At 36.0% G+C, this 17,955-nt stretch overlaps 1 protein-coding gene across 7 annotated transcripts in view; it reads left to right on the forward strand.

Annotated features, from left to right (window-relative positions):
* Positions 1-17,955, forward strand: part of LOC137028485 (3',5'-cyclic-AMP phosphodiesterase 4D-like) — a 279,536-nt gene that overhangs the window by 235,463 nt on the left and 26,118 nt on the right. For all 7 annotated transcript variants that reach the window (XM_067397315.1, XM_067397316.1, XM_067397318.1 and 4 more), the window contains 4 exons: positions 5,962-5,998; positions 8,146-8,222; positions 8,365-8,414; positions 14,330-14,442. In XM_067397315.1, the coding sequence (XP_067253416.1) occupies positions 5,962-5,998; positions 8,146-8,222; positions 8,365-8,414; positions 14,330-14,442 (277 nt within the window). The remainder of the gene's footprint in view (positions 1-5,961; positions 5,999-8,145; positions 8,223-8,364; positions 8,415-14,329; positions 14,443-17,955) is intronic.

Genomic DNA, 17,955 nt, shown 5'->3' on the forward strand with positions numbered 1-17,955 from the left:
AGTGCATGTTACTTCTCTTTTGGGATGACCTTTGCATCTGAAGAACACTTGATACCTTAAATTGCTTCCTTTATAGACAGCTCACTAGGAACAGAACATAAGAATACAACAGAATAGAGATGTACTCATGAGTTATTGTAGAAATGACTTCAGTTGCATGACAAAACAAGCACACAAACGGCAGGACGATCAAACAGCAGATCATATAGCTAAAGCAAATGGAAGGGTGATGGATGATATCAGTGCACTTCCTCTCTCTGGCCTGATTTTTGCAAGCTCAGAGCATTTCTCTATGTAACCCTGCACCAGCTCATGCATTATGTAGAGTCCCGAGGGACAGCGGACACACGTTTTTGTTTCGTTTTGCCAGAGAATCCATTCTCAAACCGGAATGGCAGGAAATATCGTGTCAGTTCCCGACATTACCTTCAACCGTCGCAACTGCTCTTGGAGTTTCAGTAGTTCACTGGCCTTTGGATTGGCAATATTGCACTGTAATTAATACTGTTGGAAAGACTGATTCATTTTTTGTTTTTTTCATATTTCAATGAACAGGTTCCAAGTCACCACACAAAACTTATTTTTGATAGTGAAACACTTTTGGTTTTGTTCAAAATAATGATTAATTTTCAATTTGAGGCCTGAAACTTTCTCGTCGACATGTTTTCTAGGAATCCAAGCATGATTTTGCATGTCATTTCGCTCCAGAAAATCAGAAAACAGCTCATAACACAACTCAAGTACTTTTTACATTTGTAATAAAACGCAGAGATGCATGGTACACTGAATCAAGCCCCTGTAAAACAGTGGTAGCTGCGTACATATACAATAAATCACTGTAATCAATCACAGGTGAAAACAATGGCTTCCACAATTTTTTTTCCTGGCATTTAAAGTGAAACGAGATTTATTTCTAAAATAAAAAACAATCTTTATTTTGAGCTCCCTAACTAAAGTAGCAATATGTACTTTAAATGAAAGCTAATCATCTATCCGTATACCTAAGTATTTGTATGAAGACACCCTTTCAGTGGATTTACTGTTGGACATGAAAATGCTGTGAGTCAGCTTTTGAAAACACCATAAACTTAGTTTTCTGTGCATTCAAAATCAATACATGTGACCCGCTCTGGCGAAATGAGTCGGAAGTCGCAACATTCTATTTTAAGATATGGGCCGATAATGCGGAAAAACAATGAAACATTTTTTTTAAGCTAATTTCAAAGAACAGACTTTCAAAAATAATCTCCCAAAGTTTCGTAGTCCAGATAATTGAGTAAAGGTATTTAAATGGCTATTAAATTTGACATGGTTTTACTAAATTTGCTGGAAATGAACTTCTCAACTCTTCTCGTTACTGATGAGCATTTCCTGGTATCCCCTGAAACGTCACTATCTCTGCTAACAAATATGGTGTTACACGTTGTATAGAACCAATCAAAAAGCTTAGAAATGTAAACACACACACACACCCTCTCTCTCAAGCAAAAATGTAGCACCTGCAATGGATTTTGAAAGATATCAACAACAAAAAACGGGCAAAAAACAAAAAAGCGATTTTCTCAGGTTTTCAATTGGAAAAAGAGGGCAGACGACTGTAATTCAAATGGGAATATCTTTAAAACCATTCAAGGTATGACTTTGACTAGAATATAATTTTAAAGCTTATTGTCTCATCTTTCCATTGATACCAAAATGTCACTTTTGAAATTTGGGTCACTGTGACTCATTTTGCTGGATCAGGTCACATATTTATAAATTACAGTCATCTGCATACAGGTGTCATTTTACTTGGATGTCCTTTCTAACATCATTTACAAAAATAGAAAATAAAATGGGTCCCAAAATAGAACCCTGGGGAACACCTGAAATTGATTTATGACCATCAACACACTGAGTTCGGTCTGCAAAATAGTTTTTAAACCAATTTACAGCTTTAGAAGCAAGACCAGCATTCCTAAGCTTGTCCAGCAACACTTTTCCTTCAAAGGCCTTAGATAGATCCACAAATAAGGCAGCACAGTGCCGTTTTCTGTTTAATGCAGCAATAATGTAATTTTGGAAGAATTTTACAAAGAAAGTGTAATGCCAATTGCAGTTCTCTCGCGACGTCAGTTACACTAGATATTTTACTTTATTACTTATTAAATATGGATATTTTTCTTACACAAATGATAATTGTTCGACTTCGAAGGATCTCCACTTTTTAATAAGTGAAGAACATAAGTAGCTTTCCAAATTTTGGGTAAAGAGTTAGACATAAGACTCAAATTAAAAATATAAGTAATGGGCTCAGCAATAATGTGTTGTGCGATTCATTGGCCAAGCATTAGACTGTTTTTGGACTTATATTGAAATCAAAAGGAAATTCAAAGGATTTTAAGACGAGCTGGTGTTACTGAACTTACGGCTTTGATAAGCTGCCCGCTGCCTCTCCATTTAGCTTGTCTGAAAGGTCTGCCAGTCTCAGCATACTGAGCAGAGAGCTCATAAATTGCCCAATTTGCCCATAGTTAGTTTTGCACTGTCACAGATGTCAGGTGAGGTTCATCTGGAGTTCACACACCTGACCTGGCCACTTTCATCTTCCCATGGCAGCAAGTTGTTGCTCTTGCCGAAGCTGTGTGCTATGTTTAGCGCGCTCCGTTTGCGACACATGCATACTGCAGCAGTTGGACGGGAGCGCGTGATACGCTGTACACACGCCTGCTGCCGCTGACCTTTTCCTCTCCAACGGCGTGTGGAAATGTAGCCGCCATGCATACATGCACACACATGGACGTACAGACACGCGGCATCATGCTAAACCGCAGGAGCGTCAGCGACACCCACGTGCTGAAACGGACACGGCCTGTGCGTGAAATCGGACGCTTCTTTAGCCAGCCGGATGACAGGCGGAGAAGGTACGTTGTGTTTCGAGTTGCTCTGGAGGTCTCGTTCTGTGCTCAGAAACCCAGACTCGACCTCTCCCTCCTCCCAACAAACTCGGCATATGCTTACTCGGACCCCTCCGCGCCGTAACCCCCACCGCAGCGACTAACAGCACTTCTGTGCGCCTGTTGTTGCTCTCGCCACTAGCTGCTCACTAACAGCATTTACAACCTGCAAATGAGCCTGAAAGGCAGAACGGTTACAGGTCAGGTTATCCGATTAAAAGGGCACCCATCCACACTGACAGTGATTTACTACTTACTGTGGTTCCATTGGTCACGGAAAACTTGGAATTATGTAGGAATCAGGCCTTGAAAGTAATGGATAAATAATAAAGTACTTCACTGTAAGAAAGAACTGTTGGTTTAACTAAGTAATTTACCTGGTTGACTTAAAATTTTGAGTTCATTGAAATTACAAATTTGAGTTGATACAATGAAGACGATTGGTTTAATCAACAGAAACTCAAAATATTATATTATCTGAACCACATTAATTATTAAAGTTGATTTGACAAAAGAAAAATGTTGTGATAACATGAAAATATTTTTTACAATGTACAAACTAATGTTTGTATTCTCAGCATTTCAAAAGTTTAGCGGTTTGTCTTTAGCGTACAATCACTATAAAAAGTATTTTTTTTCTCTTTATAAATCTGTGAATTAATTAAAAGCTAATCACACATTTTTTTTCTGTGATTAATCATGATTAGTTTTTAATATATTATAGTTTTTAATATATTTTTATGTTGCAATCATTTCACATTTAATCTCCAAATTAGTGTAGAAACCACATAAAGACAGTATATTTTAAATATTTTATCTAACAGGTAGGAAATATACAGAAATTGAATGAAGTTATCAAACGCTTCAATCAGGTTTATTAGGCTGCTGTCACTTTAAGAGCTGATGCAATGACGTGGAACTCTTTATGTTCATTTAAGACTTTATTTGACTCGTTTAAGGCAAAACGGGCATTTTGGCATAATTTTTGTCTGTTCAAGCACGAAAGAACTCAATGCGGAACGTGATCATATAATGTAACACTAGCTAAAGGATGGCGGAAAAAAATGGATGCTGAGTTAATTGCGTAGATATTTTTAAAAGCGTTAAACTGAAAGATGCGTTAATTTTGACATTACTAATTTATACCTAAATTGACATATTTATTATTTAAAATGTATTATCAGTTAATTTACAGCTTGTAACAGAAGTGGACATACAGAGAGTCAAACCTCCAACGTGTTGCGAGCATGTGCACGTCCTGTTATGTCACACGTCTGACAGTTTAACACTTTTAAAGAGCTAATGAGCACAGAAGAGGATTAGGGCCAGGTAATAATAAAAAAATACATATATATAACCATCTTGTGATTAAAGTCATTATAATGCGAGATTAAACTCGTTAAATATAGAGAAAAAAAGTCGAAATACAATGTTGAGAATAAAATCACTAAATTTCGAGAATAAGGATGTGTTTCGAGAAAAAAATCATTACATTTCGATGAAAAAAGTCTAAATAAAATGAGAATAAACTCATTAAATTTCGAGACTAAAGTTTTTGCGTTTCAAGAAAAAACACGTTAAATATCGAGGAAAAAAGTCGAAATATGTCAAATAAAATCATTAAATGTCAATAATAAAGTTGTTTCAAGAAAAACCTCATTACATTTCGACGAAAATTGTCTAAAAATGTTGAGAATAAAGTTGTTTTGAGAGAAAAAACGTGTTAAATATCGAGGAAAAAAAGTAAAAATACGTCAAATAAAATCATTAAATGTTGATAATAAAGTTGTTTCAAGAAAAAACTCATTAAATTTCAATGAAAAAAGTCTAAATAAAATGAGAATAAACATTACATTTTGAGAATAAAGTCGTGTTTCAAGAAAAACACGTTAAATATCGAGAAAAGTCGAAATACGTCAAATAAAATCATTAAATGTCAATAATAAAGTTGTTTCAAGAAAAAATTTAGAGAAAAAAAAGTTGAAATAAAAAGTTGAGGATAAATACACTATTTCTCAAAGCACAACGACATTATTCTCAATTTAACGATTTTATTCTCAACATTGTATTTCGACTATTTTTCTCGAAATGTAACGAGTTTGATCTCGCATTATGATGACTTTAATCTCGAGATGGTTTTATTTTTTATTATTGCTTGGTCATAATCCTCTTCCGTAAATGAGGACTTTCACCAGGATGCTGAATAAAATCGAAGGTTTTTGCATCATATTCCCCATTTCACACCACAATTCCCCATCAGATCAGGACAGTGAGGATAATGAGCAACGGTGAGACGGGTAAAAGAAAACTTGCTGAAAGTGAGACCAGAACATGCGTCATGTTCTTCAGGTGGGATGAGGCTGCTGCCTACCTAGTGAACACTCAGAATCAGGTTATTCAAGTCAACAGCATTTTCTGATGCCCATCTAGACATCTGAATATAATAGTACTTAATGGAAAGTTGATGTTTAATCATTTGTTTACTTCTTTTACATCTTCTATCATGTTTTGTCGTGAAACTTTTTGTTTTCTTTGTGCACAATTATCATCACTGTTGTCACTGCATCATCAAAGTTTCATGGAATCTAAATATTCAGCAGAAATGACACTTTTGACTTGTGAAATGTCCTTGTAAACAATTAGACACGAGCAGCATGTGTGATGCCCACTGAATGTGTTGACGCAGAGTCTCGCGGTGAGATGTGAACGAGATGTAGGTCGTCCTCACACTGGTAGTGAACGTTCACTAGCACTGAAAGCATTAATGCAAGCGTGTCCCTGCCTTGTTGTCTCTTGTCACACAGACAAACCATATCTCATTCCTCCTGAAGGACTAAACACGAGAATATCATACTGTGAATTTCTTTGGGAAAAATCTGCACTTGTATTGAGGATATGGTTCGTCTGTCATGACAAATGCATGCAACATTATAAACATGTATCACGCGTTAAAAGTCATCGTTTTCTTTGTCTTTCTGATTGAGTTGTGTGTGCTGATTTCCTGACTTTATCCGTTCTCTTGCAGTCATGGGGATGACCTCATCGTCACGCCGTTTGCACAGGTCAGTGACCCAGGACGCGGTTCATGACGGACTCATCCAGCGAATAGACTATCTGCAGTGTTAAAGTCAACATGAAGCTGTTTTGCAACTTCTGTAATCACATGTACAGGATATACCGGACTTTTATCCAACAGAAGCTGATTGGATTATGAATAGTAGTTGGAAAATAAGAGTGATTGGTGATGTCAACTGAAAAAGAAAGTCATTTAGACATTTCATTTTAATAAATGTTTACGAAGATCAGTTTTTGGAATAATGTGTACAATCGAATGCTTCACAAAATGACAGGGAATGTATATCATGTTGACTTTACACACTATTTTATGGAGGCTTGTTTACGCCACTAAATGAAAAATAAAAAATGTAATTGCAACTTTTTATCTCACAATCCTGACTTTTTTTTTTCTCAATTTTGACTTTATAACTCACAATTCTGACTTAATTCTGACTTTATAACTCAATTCTGACTTTATATCTCAATTCTGACTTTGTCTCAATTCTGACTTTATATCTCGCAATTCTGACTTTATATCTCAATTCTGACTTTATATCTCGCAATTCTGACTTTATATCTCAATTCTGACTTTATATTGTGTAATTCTGACTTTATATCTCGCAATTCTGATTTTATATCACGCAATTCTGACTTTATAACTCAATTCTGACTTTATATCTCGCAATTCTGACTTTATAACTCGCAATTCTGACTTTATATCTCAATTCTGACTTTATAACTCAATTCTGACTTTATATCTCGCAATTCTGACTTTATAACTCGCAATTCTGACTTTATAACTCAATTCTGACTTTATAACTCGCAATTCTGACTTTATAACTCGCAATTCTGACTTTATAACTCGCAATTCTGACTTTATATCTCAATTCTGACTTTATATCTCGCAATTCTGACTTTATAACTCGCAATTCTGACTTTATAACTCGCAATTCTGACTTTATATTTCGCAATTCTGACTTTATATCTCGCAATTCTGACTTTATAACTCGCAATTCTGACTTTATAACTCGTAATTCTGACTTTATATCTTGCAATTCTGACTTTATATCTCGAAATTCTGACTTTATATCTCAATTCTGACTTTATATCTCACAATTCTAACTTTATATCTCGCAATTCTGACTATATCTTGAAATTCTGACTTTATATCTCAATTCTGACTTTATATCTCACAATTCTGACTTTATATCTCGCAATTCTGACTTTATAACTCGTAATTCTGACTTTATATCTCTCAATTCTAACTTTATATCTCGCAATTCTGACTTTATATCTCGCAATTCTGACTTTATATCTCGCAATTCTGACTTTATATCTCGCAATTCTGACTTTATATCTCGAAATTCTGACTTTATATCTCGCAATTCTGACTTTATATCTCGAAATTCTGACTTTATATCTCAATTCTGACTTTATATCTCACAATTCTAACTTTATATCTCGCAATTCTGACTATATCTCGAAATTCTGACTTTATATCTCAATTCTGACTTTATATCTCACAATTCTGACTTTATATCTCGCAATTCTGACTTTATAACTCGTAATTCTGACTTTATATCTCTCAATTCTAACTTTATATCTCGCAATTCTGACTTTATATCTCGCAATTCTGACTTTATATCTCGCAATTCTGACTTTATATCTCGCAATTCTGACTTTATATCTCTCAATTCTAACTTTATATCTCGCAATTCTGACTTTATATCTCGCAATTCTGACTTTATATCTCGCAATTCTGACTTTATATCTCGCAATTCTAACTTTATATCTCGCAATTCTGACTTTATAACTCGTAATTCTGACTTTATATCTCGCAATTCTGACTTTATATCTCGAAATTCTGACTTTATATCTCAATTCTGACTTTATATCTCAATTCTGACTTTAGAACTAGAATTGTGAGATAAAAAGTCGCAATTACCTTTTATATTTTTTTCAACAAGCTTCCATACTATATATATAAGTACCCTTTTTGACAGTATTTCAAGCTCATTTGTGGGTAAAGCCTCAGAATTGAGCAGAAGCTCTGCACATGCTCACATTTTTCTGTCTATTATTCTGTGAAGGTGAAATGTGATGGATAAAACGAAACCCAAATGACCTCTTGTGTCTCGCTCTGCTCTTGAAGGTGCTGGCTAGTTTGAGGACGGTACGGAATAACTTTGCAGCGTTAACCAACCTCCAGCAAGATCGAACGTCCAACAAGTGAGTGCAGTTACACAGCTTTAGTGTCATGGACCGTTGTTGATGTGCAAAAAGAGCTGAAGAGAACAATCACCTGCTACTTTGACTGCAAGAATGTTTAGTTATATAATGCTTTCTGCTTTTTCATCCTTAATTTTCACAGGCGATCCCCCATGTGTAATCCGCCTCCTCTCACAAAGGCCTCCTTCACAGGTGAGACGTTTCCCATTGGTTTTCAATAATTCCAGGAATTTAAAGGGTCATGTGATTTATTAATACTGAACATATATTGAAAAATATTGACTTCTTGATTGCTTGATTTGAGCTCAGTTTGAGATCTCTTTCAGTACGCTGGAGTGTTTTTCTAAGGAGAAACATCTGAGAAGCAGGAGACTCATTTGCGCTCCATTTAATCGAGATTCTTTCCTGTTGGTTGTGTTGGATTCAGCGCTCTTAATCAAACCTGTCATATCAGCAGTAAACCTCTAGGGAGCGACAACACTCCTTCCATTCACACAGTAAGCAGTTCGCTAGCCTCGTTCAGCAATGCTACTGAGTCTTTCAATGCACATTTCTACATTATTGTAGAAAAGAGATGCACTACATGGACATCTAGTGAAAAGCCTTGGAGGATCAACTCCCTATTAAATACCAATAGTTTTGAAATTAGATGCTTATCAAACACTACCGGTCAAAAGTTTGGAATAATTAAGATTTTATTAATGTTTTTGGAAAGAAGCCACTTCAATTTATTTGATAAAAATACAGTAAAAACAGTAATATTGTGAAATATTATTACAAGTTAAATAAATATTTTTTTTTTATTTTCATGATTTGCTGCTCAAGAAAACATTATTATCAATGTTAGAAACAGTTCATATTTTTGTGGAAACTGTGGTACATTACCATTCAAAAGTTTGGGGTAAGTATGTTTTTTAAAATGATAAAAATAATACATTTATTCAGCAAGGATGCATTAAATTGATCAAAAGTGACAGTAAAAACATTTATAATGTTACAAAAGATACTGTTACAAATAAATGCTGTTATTTTGAACTTTAGACTGAGCAAAAAATCCTGAAAAATTACATGTATCGTGGTTTCCTCAAAAAAAATTAAGATGCAAAATTGATTATAATAATAAGAATCATTATTATTAATGGAGCACCAATAATAAATGAACCCCAAATCAGCATGTCAGAATGATTTCTGAAGGATCATGTGACACTGAAGACTGGAGTAATGATGCTGAAAATTCAGCTTTGATCACAGGAATAAATTACACTTTACTATATATTCACATAGAAAACAGTTATTTTAAATAGTAATAATATTTCACTATTTTTACAGTATTTTTTATCAAATAAATGCAGCTTTGGTGAGCAGAAGAGATGTTCAGAAACAATTAAAATAAAAAATGATTAATTATTCCACACTTTTGACCAGATATTTGGGCGATCACATACTTATGTCCATATAGATGCATGTTTACAGTCTTCCAAAAGAAGTAAACTCAACCTGCTTTGACATTGCTGAATCTTTCCGCTCATTCGAATCATGCAAAGCTGATATTAATAGACATGGCGCAGCTGGCAGCCCGTCAGACTGACACGATACTCGCATAAACACGCCATCTCGTGCTCGGCCAGAGACGTGCTTCCAGTGCTGAAAATCACGTGCCGAGATGAGTCCGTCAATCAAGATGTTGTCTTTCACGCAAATGTATACAAAGCCTGTTACAGAAACGGTCATATGTGTACAACTCACATCAACACGTGTGTGCGTTTGAGAAGAGGTGAAAATGAAGCCGCACAATCAAAGTTGTAATTTTACTCATATAGACTGATTTATTGGCTGCTTCCATATATAAAACAGAGAAGCCCCGCCCCTTTCTTTCGAATGATCCGACAATGGTTGCCTGGCAACCCGACAGCGGATGGCATAAGAATGCGAGGACGATGCGGTCTCTGGCGCCTCTCTGAATGTGGCATCTAGGTTATCAGGCTGGTTTTCTGAAGGCGTGTGCGTCAGCCTGAGGGTTCTGTTTCCCACGGCTGCTTTCTCACTATTACTGGAGAGGTCTTGTGTATTTCAAGACTGCTGACCCACTGACGGCTGACATTAAGAGTTTCTCAGAAACTGTCTGGCAGGTGGTGGTTCTGAGTGATTTACACATCTCTGACCTGTTTGTGTGATGTTTGAGGGACTATATGGGTCAGTCGTTTAGCAGCACAATAGGTAACACATGAGGTTTGGACATTTTGGAACAGGTGGTTGATGTTATAAATAGTGAATGACGGTTTACCTGGTGTTGCATGAAGTTTTTTAGCCAATGTTTTTAGAAAGAGAAAGGTCCAAGACATATTTCACCCCAAAATCAAACTATATTAGTACCATTCAATATTTATTGTGCCTTCAGTGTATAATCAGCATCATTACTTCAGTCTTCAGTGTCACATGATCCTTCAGAAATCATTCTAATATGATGATTTATTATCAATGTTGGAAATATATTTTTTTGGAACCTTGTGATACTTTTTTTCAGGATTCATTGATGAATAAAAAGTTAAAAAGAACAGTGTTTATTCAAAATAGAAATATTTTCTTACAGTATAAAGTCTTTACTATCAGTTTTTATCAATTTAACACATCTTTGCTGAATAAAAGTATTAATTTCTTTCAAAAAAATACAGAAAGAAAAAATTACTGACCCCAAACTGTTGAACAATAGTGTATATTGTTACAAAATATGACTATTTTAAATAAATACTGTTCTTTTTTAACTTTATGTTCATCAAAGAACCCTGAAAAAAGTATTACATAAAAATAATTAATAATAAATCATCATATTAGAATGATTTCTGAAGGATCATGTGACACTGAAGACTGGAGTAATGATGCTGAAAATTCAGCTTTGATCACATAAAAAATTATATTTTAAAGGATATTAAAATAGAAAACATTATATTAAATTGTAATAATATTTCACAATTTTACAGTTTTTTCTGTATTTTTGATCGAATAAATGCAGCCTTGATGAGCAGAAAAGTCTTCTTTCAAAAACGTTACAAATAGTAATGTGTCCAAACTTTTTGACTGGTACTAAATACATTATATATATATATATATATATATATATATATATATGCTTATACATGCTTAAATATATGCATAATCACATTAATGTAGGATTCTGATGATTGGCAACAGGCTGGAAAGAAATGTAAACTATTTTAATTTGTCCTAAAATAGGCTTTTTATGCAAAATCTAATTTTGCATATTTTTGGGTTAAAAAAAACAAAACTTTGTACTCCCTGAATTCCTTTATTTGAAACATTTAGCATTTTCTATTCAGTGTCTAGCGTGCAGTGCAGTCTGTTGTGTTGTGGAATCCAGTCCAGAGTTTGTCTGCAGCCCTGTCCCGCTCTCAGTCACAGCAGCTTCTGAGGGGCCGGCCTCTGGTGTCGCACTGAACACAAGAAGAATGCCATTGACGTCAGAGGAGATGTTGTCAGCAAGGACAGTGGACCCCTGCTCTTGAATTCTCCTCAGAGTGATTGGACAGACGAGGGTTAAAGAAATGGGGGGTTGGGGCGGAGAGAATGCCACACATGATCTGATCCTTTCCCACATTTTTCCTTTTTAAACCTTTCATCTGTGCATCCTTGAATTTTTTGGGGGGGTGTTATTTCCCCAGACCATTGCATTACGATAGAAGAATCTGCTGCTGACCCGTGCGTGTAGCGCGCTCTGAGTCAGAGGTTGGGCAAACGCTATGCATGAGTTGCATGTCAGATCACTGTAAAGGTTGCCCCATAACAATAGCACCAAGATCCTGTGACCGCTGAAGTGCGTGTTGTGATTGTGTCACGCGTAAGCACGCTTGTTTTGATGAAAGATTTTCTTGTAACTGTAGCTTTGTAACTCGATGCACACGAGTCGAGTTGCAACATTTTGTCGGCACAGTATGGGTTATTGTTGATCACCTGTGCGGTATGAGCATATGCACGTCCTGTGACGCAGGTTCAGGTTTTAAATGCACTGCACAGCCCTGACATAATCCAGGATTATGAAAAAAATAAGAAATCTGGCCCTGAACGAGGATTAATTTTGAGTCGTAATCTGCAGAGATTGACTGTCACGTAATCTTTAAGCATCGCAGTGAATGAATCTGTGTGTGTCGGATTGTCTGCGCTGGAATGGCCTACAGCTAAAGTAAACAACCTCCCAGGAGCATTCTGGGACATGAAAGAGCAGCAGCAATCTGTCTGTCCCATCATCCCCCAGTCTGATGCCAATCGGACTCCTGTGGTTGTTTGCTGCACATTTACTCAATTTGTTTAGGGCTGCTTTCGCTTTAGAGACACACTTCCCTATCCTCTGTTTCTCTTAGAGCACTTTTGGTCGAGACTGATAACCCAGAATTTTTGTTTTAGACGATAACTGATATAATGACCAATATTGTTCATCCATACTGATTTTATCATTTTAAAACACAAATACAGGTTTGAAATCACATGCTTCATAAGTGAAATCAGGCATCTAAATGGCATAATCTACCAGAGAAAAATAAAAAAAAAGCATAAAAAAGAATACTTTTGAAACATGGAATTAGAGATAAAATAATATACATTTGTTTATAGTATCAGCCTAATCAGACAGATATATATCATTTTTAAAAAAATTAATTATTAAGCCATATTCTGATATTTTTACTTATTTATAATGTGTGTGTATATATATAATTTATATTATATTATATTATATAAATAAAAATAAATGAATAAAAATGCATCATAAATAAGTGAAAAATCCTTACAATCCTTAAATAAATATAAATATATTATATTTTTAAAAAATATATTCATGCATGTGTGTATTTATATAAACATAATAAATACATAAAGTACACACACTTATATTATGTAAACAAACTTTTATTTTGGATGTGATTGATCGTTTTATATATATATGCATAATATATATATATAAGGATTGTACAAATTTTTCACTTATTTATGATGCATTTTTATTCATTTATTTTAATTTTACGTTTTTATATCTTTATTTTGGTTAGTGATAATGTTCAGGCCATATTTGGTATTCTGGCCTATATTTGGCCAGTTTATATATAGTTTTTTTATTCATTTATTGGCCCATATTTTGCCAATACATATATACACACATGTATTTCTCCATAAATGTAATATAAATATATTTTAATATGCATTTTATATAGAAAATGCTAACACATGTTGTGGTTAATGTGATCTTGCATTCAGATGTAGTGAAACTCTAGTCCTGAGCCGTGTCATGTTTAAGACACAACTGCAGCATGCATTTTTAATACACATTTGTAACAGAGATCCGGCCCTTTTTTTTTTTTTTTTGCTGACAGCAGGGAGTCTGCAGGGAAGCTTGGCTCAGGCTCCAGCTCCAGTGCTCCAGTCCACATCTTGCATCTCTCTCTCTGCGTCGTGCTCTCCAGCTCTGTAGGTTTGTGGTTTCACAGGAAGCCGCTCATGTTTGTGTAAAGCAATGCCTCCTATGTCATGTGTGTGTAGCTGAGGTGCCGCGCAGCTCTCTCACTGTCTCTCTTTTTTTTTTTACGACTCGCTCTCCAGGAACGCTCGTCGCTTCATATAAGGGTCTGGATCTCTGACTAGGGGGGGTTTGAAAGCCGGTGGGAGGTGCTTTGCATTTTCTCTCTTTTGTTGTGAGACTGAACGTCAGCCGAAAGACATCCTCTGAAGTTCATGGACCTGTGGAGGAGATTGTGATCGTAAACCAGCGCGCGGACGTGTAATCGTTACAGCGGCTGGCTGGGAATCAGTAGAAGCGCGTCGGAAAGGGATTCTCTGTGCTTGTATATGTGTGTGTTTTGTTTTCCAGGAGCATGGGGCTCCGGTGCGCTCTACACCAGGAGCCCTGCACGGCTGGACTGACAGCGGTGTGACTCCGTTTTATCGCCTCATTCGATCCTTTAGCCCTGATCCTTTCAGCATGAAGAGTCACCCATGTGGACATCCCAGCATGGCTGTCTACGATGTGGACGATGTCCGGGAAGCCTCGGCTAGCCCGGTCAAGCGCCTCAAAACTGATCACCCCCTTCCCTGTCTCCCTCCAGAGGAGGCCTACCAGAAGCTGGCCACCGAGACCCTGGAGGAGCTGGACTGGTGCCTGGACCAGCTGGAGACCCTGCAGACCCGACACTCCGTCAGCGAGATGGCCTCCAACAAGGTGAGTCAACACATGGTATATTCCACTAAGAAAGAAGGGCTTCCCTTGACTTAATGTCATTACTGCCGCCCAGGGGAGCTCAGGTAATTGGTGCGATTTGGCAGGGTTGTTGGCTCACAGACGGGAGACGTTATCAGGTAGCGTAGAGCCAAGATGGCTGCCCCGGGGGGGTGCAGTTTCAGGGAGATACACACATAAGTCATGTACGTGCAGGATTGTGAGTCAGGCTGTCCATCACGCGCGACCATCATCCGATGCAACGTCCAAATGCTTGTGAGTATAATCAACTGTGTCTGTTTATGCATGTGTGCGCGTGTTCCCGTGCTGGAATCGTCAGTTTAGACCTTTAGTCAGACTGAAGCATCATTGTCGTTGGAATGGTGGGTCTGTTCTTGTGGGAGGGAGGTCAGATCGCTGGGGATCATGTTTAGCATTGCTGATGACTGCACAGGCATCTTTTGATGTGTCAATTCCAGGGGGTTAAATATGAGATGGAGGTCTTGTTTTGATTTGTGTGTTTGGTGCAGGTCTGTGAGGAGGGGAGGCGCCGGTATTACTGAAGGTCATACTGGAACGGGGTGATATAATGTTTGCTGTCATGTCAATGCATTGAATAGTCATTAGATTTTTGATTTTCTTCAGGACGTGTGAGGCGTGTTTGCCTGCTGTGAAGCTAGGGTGTTGTGGATTGTTGCCAGGGTGTTGCTATGTGAATGCCTGGGTAGTTGCTACAGTAGGTGGTTACCTGGGAGTTTAGTGTTAATTTTGTCCGCTGTTTTTTAATTTAGTCTGTCAGATGTACTTTTTAGTTTTTATCGAATTTAGCCAAACTTATTTAGTCAGTTTTTAGTCGACTAAATGTCTGGCCATTGAAAACTTTAGTCTTGCTGCATAATGTATTGATAATTATGGTTAATTTGATCATTGTCAATTGAGAAATGTATTTTTTCATTTCATAAGAATTGCACTTTCAGCACATAATAAGCAGTTTAATAAATGTTTATTGTTTAATTGTTATTTATTAAACATATTCATTTCTAGCATACTTTGGGTTCATTTTAAGCAAGCAATACAGTCATTTTTAAACAATAGTTGAGTTAAATAAAAACTACCCAGCAGGTTGGGTCAAACACTTAACCCGTTTTCTGGGTTTGTCCATTTTCAACCCAAATTGGGTTGTTTTTAACCCAGAAACTTCCTCAAAGATTTAAACAGTGAAATTCCTAATAGTAATTCTAATAATTCCAAATTACATTAATGTTTTCCAAGGTTATATAAGTGCATTTATTCAACTACAATCGTACACGATATACACTGTAACAAAAATGCTGGCTTAAAAACAACCCAAGTTGGGTTAAATGTTTGCCCAACCTGCTGGGTAGTTGTATTTAACTCAACTATTGTTTATGACTGTATTGCTTGCTTAAAATGAACCCAAAATAGCTTGAAAATGTAATAAATAACAATTAAATAATAATAATTATTAAATTGCTCATTAATAAATGTTCACCTTTTGATTATTATTGTTGCCTCTAGTAATTACGTGTCTGATTTTTACTTTCCAACCTATTTTGGGTTCATTTTAAGTCAGCCATACAGTCCTTTTTAAACAATAGGTTAAATAAAACTACCCAGCACATTGGGCAAACATTTAACCCATAATTTTTTAGAGTGTAGTCGAGATTCATGTTTAGATTTATTACAGTTCATCGCTGAGAAGGTTGAAAGCAAACGGCTCATGAAGGAACAGAGACTGACTGAGCGACTCTTTCATTTAAGCAGAATATCTCAAATGGAGATCACTGAACTCCAGCTTACATGTTCATCTGTGTTTTCAGATTATCGGCGGCGCTTCTTCCGCTGTGTAGAGAGAGCGTGTGCACATGGTTGCCAGATTGCAAGGATTAAGTAAAACATGGGTCAGAAAATATATCGTTTCAACTGAAAGTCTCTGATTGGGGGATTTAAGCTTGTGACATCTGGCAACCGCAAGCATGAAAGCTTGTAGTACAGCAGTCTGTAATATTTTGTCTCCTCTTTTTGTTTGAGTTTTTGGTAAAGTTTTTATTTTTAACTATATTTTAGTCTCGTCAAAGATATTGCATGTTAATATAGTCACAGTTATCCTTTAATGACCTTGGTGTCGTCTCGTCATCGTCTTAGTCATAAATATCTAGATATCTAGGTCTGTGGGATTTTTCCACTCATTTTTATCACACACCAGGTGCAGATTCTGATCATTTGAGGTTGCATTCAAAAGAAAGTTTAATACTTATGGTTAAAGGTTTGTTCACATGACTAAGTTTAATCATGATTAGTGATGCCTGTCTAATTATATACATAGATATATTATAGTTTAAAGACATTTTAAATTATATGCATAAAAGATGCAGTACTATCATTATCTTGTTGGAGACATGCAATGAAATTTAAACACATTTGAAACATCCCATATAATAATAATAATAATAATTCCTGACATTTATAAAGCGCTTTACATATGGAAGGGGGAATCTCCTCAACCACCTGGATGAGACATATGAGACAATGTTTACGTGTAAATATTTTTATAACTATAATTTGATCCTGCTAACTATTGTGATTTCCCACCAGCATCTGCGGGCATTATGCAAACTGTTTACAGTGACACCTGACTATATAACCTCACTGTAACACCATCAGCTTTTATTGCTGAATAGACAGGAAACACTCTTTCGAGAACTGGTCTTAGGTCAGTCACTAGCCTTCTTTAAACTTGCTGTGTTGTTGCTTCCTGACCCAAGGTCAGTTTTTCACCTATAAAGTAAACAAAGTTTTGAAAAATTCCTAATGCTAAGTAGTAATTGTGATTCTTGCCTTTGCAGACACCACTAACAAAATATATAATACCGATCCCAAACTTTTTGAACAGCGCTGTGTGTGTGTGCATATATATATATATATATATATATATATATATATATATATATATATATATATATATATATATATATATATATATATATATGCAAGCAGAGATATATATATATATATATATATATATATACATATAATTGCAAAGCCAATGAAACATATTAAAAACCTCAAATTAAGTGTTTGTAACATCTCACATCTCTGCTTGTTTGCAATGCAATGGTAAATAAGTACAGCATTTTCTTTACACTACAAACACTATATATATATATGTGTGTGTGGGTGTGTACACACATTTTATTATATAAAAACTATTTAACAGCAATCGAACAAAGCTGTATATCATTGGATGGATGTATGGTATGCTTGTCCACAGTGTCACAAAGCTCACCGCTGATATAGAATGAGACGCTGCGTGTTTAAACTAGCCTGGGCATGAAATCATAGCGTCTTTACAGCATATATGAGAGTTTAATGTTCACACACAGCAGACAGGGTATGATATGCACTACCAGACTGTCCTCATATTCATCAACACGTGCTTGAACATTTCAGGCCAATATAAGCGTGTTCAGGCAGAGAGCTGCTAAGATGCCGTAA

This window comes from Chanodichthys erythropterus, chromosome 10 (assembly GCF_024489055.1).
Source record: "Chanodichthys erythropterus isolate Z2021 chromosome 10, ASM2448905v1, whole genome shotgun sequence".
In the NCBI taxonomy this organism is placed as follows: domain Eukaryota; kingdom Metazoa; phylum Chordata; class Actinopteri; order Cypriniformes; family Xenocyprididae; genus Chanodichthys; species Chanodichthys erythropterus.